General features: G+C 39.1%; 1 protein-coding gene across 7 annotated transcripts in view; it reads left to right on the forward strand.

Annotated features, from left to right (window-relative positions):
• Window positions 1–12,362, forward strand: part of XIAP (X-linked inhibitor of apoptosis) — a 51,795-nt gene extending 39,433 nt beyond the window's left edge. For all 7 annotated transcript variants that reach the window (XM_005594511.5, XM_074029207.1, XM_015444150.4 and 4 more), the window contains 2 exons: window positions 4,358–4,558; window positions 10,637–12,362. In XM_005594511.5, the coding sequence (XP_005594568.1) occupies window positions 4,358–4,558; window positions 10,637–10,830 (395 nt within the window). In that variant the 3' untranslated portion in view covers window positions 10,831–12,362. The remainder of the gene's footprint in view (window positions 1–4,357; window positions 4,559–10,636) is intronic.
• The last annotated feature ends 3,437 nt before the right edge of the window (window positions 12,363–15,799 follow it).

Here is a 15,799-nt window from a genome sequence, read left to right on the forward strand (position 1 = left end):
ATTACAGGTGTGCAGCACCATGGCTGGCTAATTTTTGTTGTTGTTTTTTTAGTGGAGATGGGGTTTCACCATGTTGTCCAGGCTGGTCTCAAACTCCTGACCTCATGATCCACCCACCTCAGCCTCCCAAAGTGCTGGAATTACAGGTGTGAGCCACTGCACCTGGCCACCTTTTTCACTTTCTTGTTGGCATTCTTTGAAGCATAACGTCTTTAATTTTTTTTTTTTTTGAGACGGAGTTTTGCTCTTGTTACCCAGGCTAGAGTGCAATGGCACGATCTTGGCTTACCGCAACCTCTGCCTCCTAGGTTCAAGCAATTCTCCTGCCTCAGCCTCCTGAGTAGCTGGAATTACAGGCATGCACCACCACGCCCGGCTAATTTTGTATTTTTAGTAGAGACAGGATTTCTCCATGTTGAGGCTGATCTCGAACTCCTGACCTCAGGTGATCCACCTGCCTCAGCCTTCCAAAGTGCTGGGATTACAGGCGTGAGCTGCTGTGCCCAGCCAAACGTTTTTAATTTTTATGAAATCCAATTTATCTGTTTTTTTGTGTGTGTTGCTCATGCTTTTAATGTCATATTTAAAAAACCATTGCCTAATCCAGGGTCACCAAGGTTTATACCTATGTTTTCTTCTAAGAGTTTTATGGTGTTATATCTTACATTCTGGTCTTTGATCCATTTTGAGTTAATTTTTGTATATGGTATGAGGTAGGGGTCCATGTCCTTCCTTTTTGTTTTTAGCAAGTTGAGTTTGAGATACCTGCAGGACATTGAAGTAGGAGGATAATAAAACCTGTATAAATGAGAGTAAGATGGTGCTGGTAGGGGAAGTGTCTGGAAAGACCTTTTTTTTTTTTCTTTTGAGGCAGAGTCTCGCTCTATCACCCAGGCTGGAGTGCAGTGGCGCAATCTTGGCTCACTGCAACCTCCGCTTCCTGGGTTCAAGGGATTCTCCTGCATCAGCCTCCCGAGCAGCTGGGACTACAGGCACATGCTACTGCACCCAGCTAATTTTTGTATTTTTAGTAGAGACAGGGTTTTTTTTTGCCATGTTGGCCAGGCTGATCTTGAACTCCTGACCTCAGGTGATCCACCCACCTCGGCCTCCCAAGGTGCTGGGATTATAGGCGTGAGCCACTGCACCTGGCTGGAAAGACCATTTTTAAGAAGGGTCGATGAGGGATTGGAAGGGAACCACCAACATCTCATTAGATGGGCACAAGTAAAGGAGCAACAAAACAAACTGAAAATAAAAACAAGTCAAAGATAGAAGCAAGAAAGAGCAATGTATAGTTGCCCTCTGGACATTTCTACCTAGAATGCATCTCTAAAAACCACTCAGACTGAATCCAATCCTGCATTTTTTTCTCCTGTATTGGTTAATAGTACCACAGTTCACAAGGTTGCCCAGTAATTTATGTGTTCCTAAGCTCTTTGCTCTCTGTAATCCTTTTACATTTAATTAATCATCAAATTTGATGGATTCCACCTTTTTAATGTTGCTTCAGACTTTCCCACTTACTCTGCTCTAGTTCAGGCCCTTCCTTGTTTTTCATCTGGACAATTGTAGTAGTCTCCTAACTGGTCTTTTTTCTATATTATAACCTCCCAAGAGGTTTTCTTTTTTTTTCTTTTTTTTTTTTTTTTTTAGACGGAGTCTTGCTCGATCGCCCAGGCTACAGTGCAGTGGCATGATCTCGGCTCACTGCAACCTCTGCCTCCCAGGTTCACGCCATTCTCCTGCCTCAGCCTTCCGAGTAGCCGGGACTACAGGCGCCCATCACTATGCTTGGCTAATTTTTTTTTGTATTTTTAGTAGAGACGGGGTTTCACTGTGTTAGGATGGTCTCGATCTCCTGACCTTGTGAACCGCCCGCCTCAGCCTCCCAAAGTGCTGGGATTACAAGTGTGAGCCACCATGCCTGGCCCAGAGTTGTGTTTTTTTTTGTTTGTTTGTTTGTTTTGAGACGGAGTCTTTGGTCTGTCACCCAGGCTGGAGTGCAGTGGCGCGATCTTGGCTCACTGCAAGCTCCGCCTCCTGGGCTCACGCCATTCTCCTGCCTCAGCCTCCCGAGTAGCTGGGACTACAGGCGCCCGCTACCACGCCCAGCTAATTTTTTGTATTTTTAGTAGAGACGGGGTTTCACCGTGTTAGCCAGGATGGTCTCGATCTCCTGACCTTGTGATCCGCCCGTCTCGGCCTCCCAAAGTGCTGGGATTACAGGCGTGAGCCACCGCGCCCAGCAAGAGTTTTTTTTTTTTTTTTATCAAAACACACATCTTAAGTTACTTTCCTACCGTAAAAATATATTTTGTTATTTACTATATATGTTCTTTATACTCGAATCTCTATATCTCTTCCTTTCCAGCCTCCTCTATTTATTTACTTATTTATTTATTTAGATAGCATCTCGCTCTGTCGCCAAGGCTGGAGTGCCATGGTGCAGTCTTGGCTCACTGCAGCCTTCGCCTCCCAGGCTCACAGTATCTTCCAGTCTTAGCCTGCAGAGTAGCTGGGACCACAGGCGTGTGCTGCCATACCCAGCTGATTTTTATATTTTTTACAGAGACAGGGTTTTGAACTCCTAGGCTCAAGCTATCTGCCTATCTTAGCCTCCTGAAATGCTGGGACTACAGATGTGAGCCACCATGCCCAGCCTTATGTTTTATTTTTATTTTTTAATAGAGACAGGGTCACACTTTGTTGACCAGGGTGGTTTCAAACAGCAGACCTCAAAGAATCCCCCTGTCTTGGCCTCCCCAAAGTGCTGGGATTACAGGTATGAGCCACTGCACCCGGCCTCCTCTCTTTCAAAAAAACATTTATTGAGCTATAATATACATATAGTAGCCAGGTGTGGTGGCTCACGCCTGTAATTCCAGCACTTTGGGAGGTCGAGGAGGGTAGATCACAAGGTCAGGAATTTGAGACCAGCTTGGCCAATATAGTGAAACCCCGTCTCTACTAAAAATACAAAAAGCCGGGTGTGGTGGTACATGTCTGTAATCCCAGCTACTCGAGAGGCTGAGGCAGGAGAATTGCTTGAACCTGGGAGGCAGAGGTTGCAGTGAACCGAGATCACACCATTACACTCTGGCCTGAGTGACAGAGTGAGACTCTGTCTCAAAAAAAAAAAAAAATATATAGATATATATATGTATGTATGTATATATACACACACACACATACAGTAAAGTGCTTAAAGTACCCTAATCATAAGTTTTCTACTTGATGAATTTTAACGTATGTATGTTAAAATATATATTAAATAAAATATGTGTTAAATATATATTAAAATGTGTCTGTTAAAATATATATATTTATCTGTGTAACTATCCCCCAGATTAAGACATAGAACATTTCCACAACCCTAGAAAGCTCTTTCATGCTCCTTCCCCATCAGTACGCACCCCCAAGTTACATTCTGGCTTCTATTACCATAGATTCATTTTGTTTATTACCATAGATTAGTTTTGAAGTTCTTATAAATGGACTCATGCAGTAGGTACTCTTGTGTCATAATGATGAATTATGATTCTGGTTTGCTCGTTATATCTATGAGATTCATCCATATTGTCTGTGGCAATAGTTTTTTTTCTTGCTGTGTAGCTTATGAATATACCACACAATCTATTCACCTGATGATGGACATTTGAGTTGTTTCCAGTTTGGGGCTATTATAAATAACACTGCTATGAATATTCCTGTGCATATCTTTGGCAGAGATATACACTCATTTTTAATACCCAAGAGTGGAATTGATGAGTCAGAGGGTATAAGTGTCCTCTCTTAGCACTTCCCTACACATGCTGTGTTCCTACTTTGAGTATCATAAAAACAGGTTTCCATTGACTTTCTTGCTTTATCCAGTCCTACCCGCTCTACTACAGAAATGAAGTTTGAGAGCTAGGAAATTGACATGTTCAAGGTTATAGACTGGGATTTCCCTAATTTACCATCATTTTCCCCAAATAATTGCTAGTGACTCAGTAACAACATCCACTCTTTAAGTACCTTAGGTTAATTGTTAAAGAGTACAGCTAGATTTAAAAAAGTTCAGATTTTTGAAGCACTTAACCTTTTTCTTGCCTGTTTTACCTTGCATCGTTTCAAACACTACAAAATACATACTCATTGCATTTACAATTAATTGTAAGATTCTGAAAGTGATTTTTCAGTGCCTGAATACTTCAAAAAATCTTCCCAAAGCAGCTTTGCTTTGCTGGTTTGTTTTTGTTCTTTTGCTTGCTGCTGAATTTTTTCATTTTAACTATATTTTGCTATTGAGTTGTGATAATGAAAATAATTGTTTAAATTCTATGTTCTTTTTCCTCACCAATTTTTATTTCAGATGATACCATCTTCCAAAATCCTATGGTACAAGAAGCTATACGAATGGGGTTCAGTTTCAAGGACATTAAGAAAATAATGGAGGAAAAAATTCAGATATCTGGGAGCAACTATAAATCACTTGAGGTTCTGGTTGCAGATCTAGTGAATGCTCAGAAAGACAGTACGCAAGATGAGTCAAGTCAGACTTCATTACAGAAAGGTATGCATTGCTGTTTTTAAAAAGCAAGAAAGGGCCGGATGTGGTGGCTCACACCTGTAATCCCAGCACTTTGGGAGGCTGGGGATATGGACATTTTTTAAACATAACCTTAATGCTTTGTGTTAGTCTGCTCAAGCTGCTATAATAAAATTCCATTGACTAGGTGTCTTAAACAACAGACTTATTTCTGACAGTTTCGGAGGCTCCAAAATCAAGGTGCTGGCCGATTTCGTTATTGATGAGGGCCCTCTTCCTGCCTTGCAGATGGCTGCCTTCTCACTGTGTCCTCACATGGCATGGGTTGGGGGTGGATGGGACAAGATGGAGCAAGTACTCTGGTCTCTTTTCCTCTACTTTTAGGGACACTAATCCCATCATGGGGGTCTCATCTTCATGACCTCATCCAAACTTAATTAGTTCCCAAAGGCCTCATTTCCAAATATCATTACATTAATCATGGAAAAAAGATTAAAAATATGAATTCTACCAGCCTGGGCAACATAATGAAACTGTCTCTACAAAAAATACAAAAATTAGCCGGGCATGGTGGTGTGTGCCAGTAGTCCCAGCTACCTGGGAAGCTGAGCGGGGAAGATCACCTGAGCCAGGGAGATCAAGGCTGCAGTGAGCTATGATCATGCCACTGCACTTCAGCCTGGGCAGCTGAGCGAGATCTTGTCTCAAAATATATATATATCTCCTTTAAGGATGATGGACACTATAGTGCTTGCCAACAACATCGAAGGTTAAAGAAGAGGTTTCAAACTGAGTACACTTTTGGGTACTATACCTGTAATAGTTCTCTAAGCTCTTGACTATCCTCCCTCCAAAAAGATGAGAATTCTCCTACTGCTAATAAACTTAAACATTTACTTATTTTTGACACATTTAAAATCCTTGTGATCTTTAAGATATTTCAAGTGCTTTTGAAACATTATTCAGATAATTACTTAAGTTATGAAACAGTATGAACATTAATGATATTTAAAATTATATTCATTGATGTAAGAATCAATGGAAAGCTTCCAGTTTTTCCCTTATAGATGCATTTATTTAAAACTTACACAGGCTCCACTTATCTTGGTGGTGGTAAAATAAACCCTTTACTTGGTCATCTTTCTTTCTTTATTTTTTTTAAGACGGAGTCTCACTCTGTCACCCAGGCTGGAGTGCAGTGGCACGATCTCAGCTCACTGCAACCTCTGCCTCCCCGGCTCAAGCAATTCTCCTGCCTCACCCTTCCGAGTAGCTGGAATTACAGGCATGCGCCACCACGCCCGGCTAATTTTTTGTATCTTTATTAGAGGCAGGGTTTCTCCCAGTTGGCCAGACTAGAATTTTTCTACTATAACAGAAATACAAGCAATTGTGTCATTTTTTTCCTGCATCTTAAACACGCGCTTAATTAAGTTTGGCCATAAGTTATTAGCTTTCAAACCTTAATGTGTCTGCAGCAGAAAGATTTAGCAGGTTGTAATAGGAAGAGATCAAGGGACTGTGCATTAGGGAGAGTGTCTTTTCTCTAACAGGAGTCAGTGGGCGCTCGTATTATCACTGAGACTACAAACTAGGATGGTGTGGGAAGGAGAGCCTAAGGGTTGGAATTCATTTGAACTCTCCTCAGTCTCACTAAATTGAGAGGCAAGTAATTGATACAGGCTCTCTACTCATGCTGGGACCGCTGCCTGTTTGTCTTCCCAAAAGCTGATGAGGAAAGACTGGCACTAAGAATCTTTTAATTTTATATAAAATAAGGATGGGGCTAACTGAAGTGAAGCAGGTGAAGGTTATTAGAGAAGATATAACATTGTCACTTACTGAGAAATCCTAGATTTAGTGCTGTCTTTTTTTCCCAATGGCTGTGTAACAGAGAATGCCCTAGTAAAATATCTTGTAAAAATAGTACCAAATCAGTATCTTTTTTTCTTTCTTTGAAAAAATTATGTAGTGTAAAATAAAGCCGTTTATTTAGTGTACGTACTAAAGTACTTATTTTAATCTTTATATATATTACTGTGTATAATATAAAAATCAAATAACCCATATTCATTTATCTGTCTTTCCACATGAGTCTGCTCTAATAGTAAAATGAATAACATCAGTTTATTCTAAAAGAGGCTTTAAATAATTACAAATATTAGCAAATAACATCAAAAGTTATCTAGCCTTTATTGCTCATGTGCCAGTAACCTTCTGACTTAGAAGAGGGCTTTGTGGGGAGGAGAAGGGGAAAGGCGCTGTAGGGAAGTATGTAGAATCCAGTAGTTACCTTTAAGCCAAGAGGGAAGTAATTGCCAGTGGTAAACTACTGGCCTGAGGGGAAAAGATCTATGCCCAGGATATCACCGTCTCAAGTTAGTGGCTTTATACAAGGATGAAATAATATAGAAAAAAAAATGAGATGATAGGGTATCACAGACAATCAGAACCAAAGGAACCTTAAAGATTATTTTACAACTTTTTTTTTTTTGAGATGGAGTTTCACTCTTGTTGCCCAGGCTGGAATGCAGTGGTGCAATCTCAGCTCACTGCAACCTCCACCTCCCGGGTTCAAGCAATTCTCCTGCCTCAGCCTCCCGAGTAGCTGGGATTACAGGCATGTGCCACCACGGCCTGCTAATTTTGTATTTTTAGTAGAGATGGGGTTTATCCATGTTGGTGGACTAGTCTCCAACTTCCAACCTCAGGTGATCCTCCCGCCTCGGCCTCCTAAAGTGCTGGGATTACAGGCATGAACCACCACACCCAGCCCATTTTATAACTTTTATGAACTTAGTGGGGAACCTGAAGTACAGATGGGCTATTGCCTAGGATCATGCCAATAGCTGGGAATAGAACTCAGATTTCCTGACTTCTGGTCCAGTGTTTTGGGGTTTGTTTCAGTTTTTTTTTTTTTTTAGATTTTTAAAAATTGTGATAAAATACACATACAATTTACTATCTTAACCATTTAGGGTATGGTTCCATAGTGTTAAGTACATTTACATTGTTGCACAGTCAACCTCTAGAATTCTTCATCTTGCAAAACCAAAACTCTGCATCCATTAAACAGCCAGGCGTGGTGGTGCACGCCTGTAGTTCCAGCTGCTCGGGAGGCTGAGGCAAGAGGATTGCTTGAGACCAGAAGTTCAAGGCTGCAATGAGCTGTGATTGCACCATTGCTCTCCAGCCTAGGACACAGAGCAAGACCCCATCTTTAAATTTAAAAAAAAAAATAAAAATAATAATAATAATAAAAACATGTTCATTAAACAACTCCCCATTCCCTCTCTTCCCAGACCCTGGCAACTACCATTCTACTTTTTGTCTCTATAAATTTGACTACTCTAGGTGTCAGTATTGTTGGGTTTTTTTGTTTGTTTTTAACTCGTTGTAGCATTGCATCTAAAAGTAATGTGGAAATTACTTGTTCTCCTTTTGATTTTTTGGGCATGAAATATACACTTCATTCTGACTTTTTTTGGTGTCAATGCTTTCTTATAATATAAATCAGCTTATAGTGCCATTTCTTTACTTATATTTTTTCCTCTGCCTTGAGTACCTTTTCTCTGTCTGTATACCTAGTCCCATTCCCCACTCTATCCCCAACTCTCTGAATCTACTTTGTGAACTCATGTTTCAAGGTTCAGCTCAGAAGTCACTTCTTTCAAGTTTTCTCCCGCACCCACAGCAGAGTTAGGAGCTCCTTCTTATCTACTCCTGGTGCTGGTAGAGTTTTGTTTTGTTTTGTTTTGTTTTGTTTTGTTTTTTTTGAGACAGGGTCTTGCTCTGTCGCCCAGGCTGGAGTGCAGTGGCATGATCTTGGCTCACTGCAACCTCCATCTCTCAGCTTCAAGCGATTCTCCTGCCTCAGGCTCCCAAGTAGCTGGGATTACAGGCATGCACCACCACACCCAGCTAATTTGTGTGTGCATTTTTAGTAGAGACGGGGTTTCACCATGTTGGCCAGGCTGGTCTTGAACTCTTGACCTCAAATGATCTGCCCACCTCAGCCTCCCAAAGTGCTAGGATTACAGGTGTGAGCCACCACACCTGGCTGAGCTTTTTGCTTTTTACACTATTTTGAAACTGGTTTCTGCCCTGCCCATTAGAACAGGCTTCTTGAGGGTTAAGTGCTTTACCTTCTTATCTCTGATGCATTCCATGGTTGAGCCTATAGTTTTTATTATGCCCAAGAGGGTACTTTTTAAGAAGAAAGAGATTAAACAATCCTTTCCTTTACCCCCTAGCCAGAGAAACCTTTCTGAAACATGGATGTGATCATATCTGTCTCTAGTTTAAAATCCTTCACTGGCTCCCAGGGCCCTTGGGATCAAGTCCAAACTCCTTTACGTGGCTTGCCTAATCTTTCATGATCAGGCACCCTTTTGTAGCCTCATCTCATGCTATTTTCTCAAATTCTGTGCCCAAGCTTTGCCTGTGCACTTGTAGGCCATGTTCTCTCTCCTTGGAGCTTGCTTATGCCATTTCCTTTGCCTAAAACACTTTTCTCCCATTGCCCTTATCCCCCAAGGCCTCCCTCTCCTAGTAAACTCCTAATTCATTCTTTAGTATCCAGTTTTAGATATAATTTCCTCCAGGAGGCCTTCGTTTATGCATGCATGGGCACACATGCACACACACCCTTCCTGTGCTCTTCATAACACATTGTAATTACCTTTGTCATCATACCATTTATACTTCCCTGTTTACTTGTCTATGAACGATTGGGGGCTTGAGGTTTATGTATTTGTTAATTGTATCCCTAGTAGAACCTAGTTAAGTGTCCAGTAAGTATTTCTTGAATAAACTATTGTTTTCCAAACATGTTTTCAGTATAGTGTTCAACAGGATATTAAAAGGATGCCATGAAAAAGGAACCCCATAGTTAAACAGGGGAATGTGTTGTACATTTCTAAGAGGGAATATAGACTATACTGTCCTATATTGTACTGTACTGCCCTGTCATGGATGACAGTGGTTCTCAAATGCCGGTGTGCCCAACCCCAGAAATTTTAGGTTCTGTGAATGGAGCCCAGAAATCTGTTGTTTGAAAATGCCCCAGGTTATTCTCATGTGAGGCCGTATTTGGAAACTGCTGGTACATAATGATTATAAAGATGCTAAAATAAACAAATAGTTGTGGTTATAAAGATATAGTTAAAATATGTAATGCATTTGGAATAGTGCCTAGCACATACTATTTATGCAATATTACTGTTAACTGCTGCTGCTGTTGTCATTATTGTTATATGTGACCATGAAACACATTTTTTTTGTGGCGTATGTATTCACATTTCACAAAACTATTTTGGGAAAGGCTGAATTAAGCAAGTACTTCAGTGCCACCTATATGCTGATGACATCCAGATCTCTATCTCTAGCCCTGACTTCTCCTGACCTCAAGATTTGACTCTTCAGTTACCTACTGGGTATTTTTATATGAGTGTCCTGAAAACACCTAAAAAATATCTGAAGATCCCAAACCTGTACCTCCTTTTATATTTCTTATTGGCATCACCATATCCTTGTCAGCCAAGCTAGCAATCTTGAAATCAACTTTAGTTTGTCTTTCTTCTTCAGCCCTCATATCCAGTCAGTCACCCAGTCCTACTTGTCCCACTTCAGAGGTGTCCCTCAAATCCATCCCTCTATTTCTGGAATTAGTTGTGACCTTTCCATATGCTGCTCCTTTTACCTAACCCTTGTTTTTCTGCCTGGCAAATTACTGCCCATGCTTAAATGTCACTCCTCCGCTTCCCTCCTCCCCCGATCCAGCCACTGCCAACCTGTGGAGCCTTCTCCAACTAGCCTGAGCAGAAGAACTTGTTTTCTCATCTTGTTCCAGAGCACTTTGTACATAACTTTATTACAGCACTTATCACTTTGTACTTTGTGCTTAACCTCCATAGCCTCATCTTACATCCTCTCCCACTAGCCTGTGAGCTATTTAAGAGCAGATGCCATGTGTGAGTCATCCTCATATCTCCTGGCACTTGTTGGGTGCCTGGCACGTAGTAGGGGTTCAATAAATATTTTCAATGAATGTAAACAACTAAGAAAGTCTAAAACTAGCATAATTCTTTTCTCTTTTTGCAGAGATTAGTACTGAAGAGCAGCTAAGGCGCCTGCAAGAGGAGAAGCTTTGCAAAATCTGTATGGATAGAAATATTGCTATCGTTTTTGTTCCTTGTGGACATCTAGTCACTTGTAAACAATGTGCTGAAGCAGTTGACAAGTGTCCCATGTGCTACACAGTCATTACTTTCAAGCAAAAAATTTTTATGTCTTAATCTAACTCTGTAGTAGGGATGTTATGTTCTTCTTATTACCCTGATTGAATATGTGATGTGAACTGACTTTTAAGTAATCAGGATTGAATTCCATTAGCATTTGCTACCAAGTAGAAAAAAAATGTACATGGCAGTGTTTTAGTTGGCAATATAATCTTTGAATTTCTGGATTTTTCAGGGTATTAGCTGTATTATTTATCCAACTTTTTTTACTGTTATCTAATTGAAACCCTAGACTAAGAAGCATCATATTATAACTGAACACAATGTGTATTCATCATATACTGACTTAATTTCTAAGTGTAAGTGAATTAATCATCTGGATTTTTTATTCTTTTCAGATAGGCTTAACAAATGGAGCTTTCTGTATATAAATGTGGAGATTAATCTCCCCAATCACATAATTTGTTTTGTGTGAAAAAGGAATAATTGTTCCATGCTGGTGGAAAGATAGAGATTATTTTTAGAGGTTGGTTGTTGTGTGTTAGGATTCTGTCCATTTTCTTTTAAAATTATAAACACGTACTTGTGCGAATAATTTTTTAAAAGTGATTTGCCATTTTTGAAAGGGTATTTAATGATAGAATACTATCAAGCCAAGATGTACTGACATGGAAAGATGTGAAAGATATATTAAGTGTAAAATGCAAGTGGCAAAACACTATGTATAGTCTGAGGCAATCAAAGTATGTATGTTTCTTATATGTATAGAACAAAAGATTTGGAAAGATAGACACCAAACTGTTAAATGTGGTTTCTCTTTGGGGGGGTTGGGGAAGGGGCCTCAGAGGGGTTTTATAGGGGCCTTTCACTTTCTATTTTTTTCATTTTGTTCTGTTTGAATTTTTTATAAGTATGTATTACTTTTGTAATCAGAATTTTTAGAAAGTATTTTACTGATTTAAAGGCTTAGGCATGTTCAAACGCCTGCAAAAGTACTTATCACTCAGCTTTAGTTTTTCTAATCCAAGAAGGCAGGGCAGTTAACCTTTTTGGTGCCAATGTGAAATGTAAATGGTTTTATGTTTTTCCTGCTTTGTGGATGAAAAATATTTCTGAGTGGTAGGTTTTTGACAGGTAGACCATGTCTTCTTATCTTGTTTCAAAATAAGTATTTCTGATTTTGTAAAATGAAATATAAAATATGTCTCAGATCTTCCAATTAATTAGTAAGGATTCATCCTTAATCCTTGCTAGTTTAAGCCTGCCTAAGTCACTTTACTAAAAGATCTTTGTTAACTCAGTATTTTAAACATCTGTCAGCTTATGTAGGTAAAAGTAGAAGTATGTTTGTACACTGCTTGTAGTTATAGTGACAGCTTTCCATGTTGAGATTCTCATATCATCTTGTATCTTAAAGTTTCATGTGAGTTTTTACCGTTAGGATGATTAAGATGTATATAGGATGAAATGTTAAATCCTCTGCCTACATTTGTGTTCTTGACTAGTAATAGTAGTAGATACTTCTGAAATCAATGTTCTCTCAACATCCTTACAACCTCTTGGAAATTATAAAAATATTGGCAAGAAAAGAATAGTTGTTTAAATATTTTTTGAAAAACACTTGCATAAGAATCAATAGGACATAAACTAGAAGTTTAAAAATGCTTCATAGGACGTCCAGGGTTTACATTATAAGATTCTCACAACAAACCTATTGTAGAGGTGAGTAAGGCATGTTACTACATAGAGAAAAGTTTGAGAGTAAAACTGTAAAAAATTATATTTTTGTTGTACTTTCTAAGAGAAAGAGTACTGTTATGTTCTCCTAACTTCTGTTGATTACTACTTTAAGTGATATTCATTTAAAACATTGCAAATTTATTTTATTTATTTAATTTTCTTTTTGAGATGGAGTCTTGCTTGTCACCCAGGCTGGAGTGCAGTGGCATGATCTCTGCTCACTGCAACCTCCCCCTCCTGGGTTCAAGCGATTCTCCTGCCTCAGCTTCCTGAGTAGCTGGGATTACAGGCGAGTGCCACCATACCCGACTAATTTTTGTATTTTTAGTAGAGACAGGGTTTCACCATGTTGGCCAGGCTGGTCTCAAACTCCTGACCTCAAGAGATCCGCCCACCTTGCCCTCCCAAAGTGCTGGGATTACAGGCTTGAGCCACCACACCCAGCCAAAGCATTGCAAATTTAAATGAGAGTTTTAAAAATTAAATAATGACTGCCCTGTTCCTGTTTTAGTATGTAAATCCTCAGTTCTTCACCTTTGCACTGTCTGCCACTTAGTCTGGTTATATAGCCATTAACATGAATTTGATCTGTATAGTCTAGACTATAAGTTTAAATTTAAAGTGTTCTACAAGGGGAGAAAAGTGTTAACATTTTTAAAATATGTTTTCCGGGACACTTTAGCTCCAAGTCAGGTAGGTAGTTCAGTCTAGTTGTTAGCCAAGGACTCAAGGACTGAATTGTTTTAACATAAGGCCTTTCCTGTTCTGGGAGCCACACTTCATTAAAATTCTTCTTCTAAAGCTTGTATGTTTAGAGTTAAGCAAGACTTTTTTTTCTTCCTCTCCATGAGTTGTGAAATTTAATGCACAACGCTGATGTGGCTAACAAGTTTATTTTAAGAATTGTTTAGAAATGCTGTTGCTTCAGGTTCTTAAAATCACTCAGCACTCCAACTTCTAATCAAATTTTTGGAGACTTACCAGCATTTGTCTGTGTTTGAACTATAAAAAGCACTGGATCTTTTCCATCTAATTCTGCAAAAATTGATCATTTGCAAAGTGAAAACTATAGCCGTATCCAAATCTTTTCCCCCTCCCAAGAGTTCTCCGTGTCTACATGTAGACATTCCATTTCTGTGTAAAGTTCACTCTAGGATTTCAAGTCACCACTTATTTTACATATTAGTCATGCAAAGATTCAAGTTGTTTTGTAATAAGTACTTATCTTTATTTGTAATAATTTAGTCTGCTGATCAAAAGCATTGTCTTAATTTTTGAGAAATGCTTTTAGCATTTACAAACTAAATTCCAGTTAATTAATTAATGGCTTTATATTGCCTTTCCTGCTACATTTGATTTTTTCCCCTATCCCTTTGATTATGTAGGGTAGAGTGGGTGTAGTGAGTGTATATAATGTGATTTGGCCCTGTGTATTATGATATTTTGTTATTTTTGTTGTTATGTTATTTACATTTCAGTAGTTGTTTCTTCCGTTTCCATTTTAGTGGATAAAATTTGTATTTTGAACTATGAATGGAGACTGTCACCCCAGCATTAGTTTCACATGATATACCCTTTAAACCCGAATCATTGTTTTATTTCCTGATTACGCAGGTGTTGAATGGGGAAAGGGTCTAAGGAGGTGGGAGAAATGGGATAGTATATCGTTGAGATATACTATGGGATGTATATCGTTGCCATTAGAGAAATAAGAAAATGGGAAGCAGTATTTGACATAGTTCTTTTTAGACAAATCTACTTGTTAAAAAAAGGATAGCAGTTTATTCATCTGTGAAAGGAGAATAATACCTATCTTACCAGGTTGCAAGAGCTCAAGGAGACCATGTATGTAAAGTTCCTGCTGTAAATATGAACTCCCATCCTAACACCCTTTTACCTCTCTGTGGGTTTGTCTTGACCTGGAAACTTGGGCTAAAACTTAGAAAAAAATTTGTACATGGTAACTCTTTCAGTGATGTTTACTCGTATTTTTTGGTGTTTCTCATAGTTAAGATATAAATCGGCCGGGCGCGGTGGCTCACTCCTGTAATCCCAGCACTTTGGGAGGCCAAGGCGGGCGGATCACCTGAGGTCGGGAGATTGAGACCAGCCTGACCAACATGGAGAAACCCCGTCTCTACTAAAAATACAGAATGAGCTGCACGTGGTGGCTCATGCCCTTAATCCCAACTACTGGGGAGGCTGAGGCAGGAGAATCGCTTGAACCCAGGAGGCGGAGGTTGTGGTGAGCCAGGATCGCGCCATTGCACTCCAGCCTGGGCAACAAGAGTGAATCTCCATCTCAAAAAAAAAAAAAAAAAGATATAAATCACAATAAATAAATAGGTCAATACAAATGTTAGCTAGGTGTGGTGGCACATGCCTATAGTCTCAGCTACTCTGGAGGCAGAGGCAGGAGGATCACTTGAGCCCATGAGTTTGAGGCAGGAGTGAGTTATGATTGTGCCACTGTACTCCATTCTGGGTGACAGAGTGAGACCCCATCTCTAAATAAATAGATCAAACCCCTAAAAATACTTAAATTCTTCTTAAAAAATTGAAAAGATTGTTCTTCTCAAATTTAGTTGAACTTTCTAAGAGAAACAATTGGCTTTTTCCCACTTTAATAATCATTTTCAGTTTGACTCATACAGTTAATACAATGTGAATTTCTTCCTCAGCATAACAGAATTATAGAATGACAGAGCTGGAAGTGACCTTAGAGAGTACCCAATTCTTCTCTTTCATTTTGCAGGTGAGGCAACGGAGGCTCAAAGGCGATGTAATTTGTGCAAAGATTATAGCTAATTAGTAGCAGAGCCCTGACTGGGACATAGTTTGAAGATTAAAAACTTCACCAAGCTACCTTTCTTGGAGGGTCCAAATGTTTATTTTTTCAACTATTCTTTCCACTATACCATAACTTTCACTACATATTAAGTGACACTTTATAACTAGTATAATAGGACAATCATCAATGCATATATAGCCAGCCCTTCATATCTGCGGATTTTGCATCCATGGATTCAACCAAGGAGGAATTGAAAATACTGAGGGAAAAAATAAATAAATACAAAAATACAAAATAATACAAAGAAAAAGCCAAATTTGTTATACTGTTGTTAAGCAGCAGTATAACAACTATTTACATAGCATTAAGTTTGGTGTAAAAATGCAAAAAAATGCAATTATTTTTAAACCAACCTAATATATTGTATTAGATATTAAAGTCATATAGAGATGACTTAAAGTATATGATGGCCAGCCTGGGCAAACAGCAAAACCC

This window comes from Macaca fascicularis, chromosome X (assembly GCF_037993035.2).
Source record: "Macaca fascicularis isolate 582-1 chromosome X, T2T-MFA8v1.1".
Taxonomy (NCBI): Eukaryota; Metazoa; Chordata; class Mammalia; order Primates; family Cercopithecidae; genus Macaca; species Macaca fascicularis.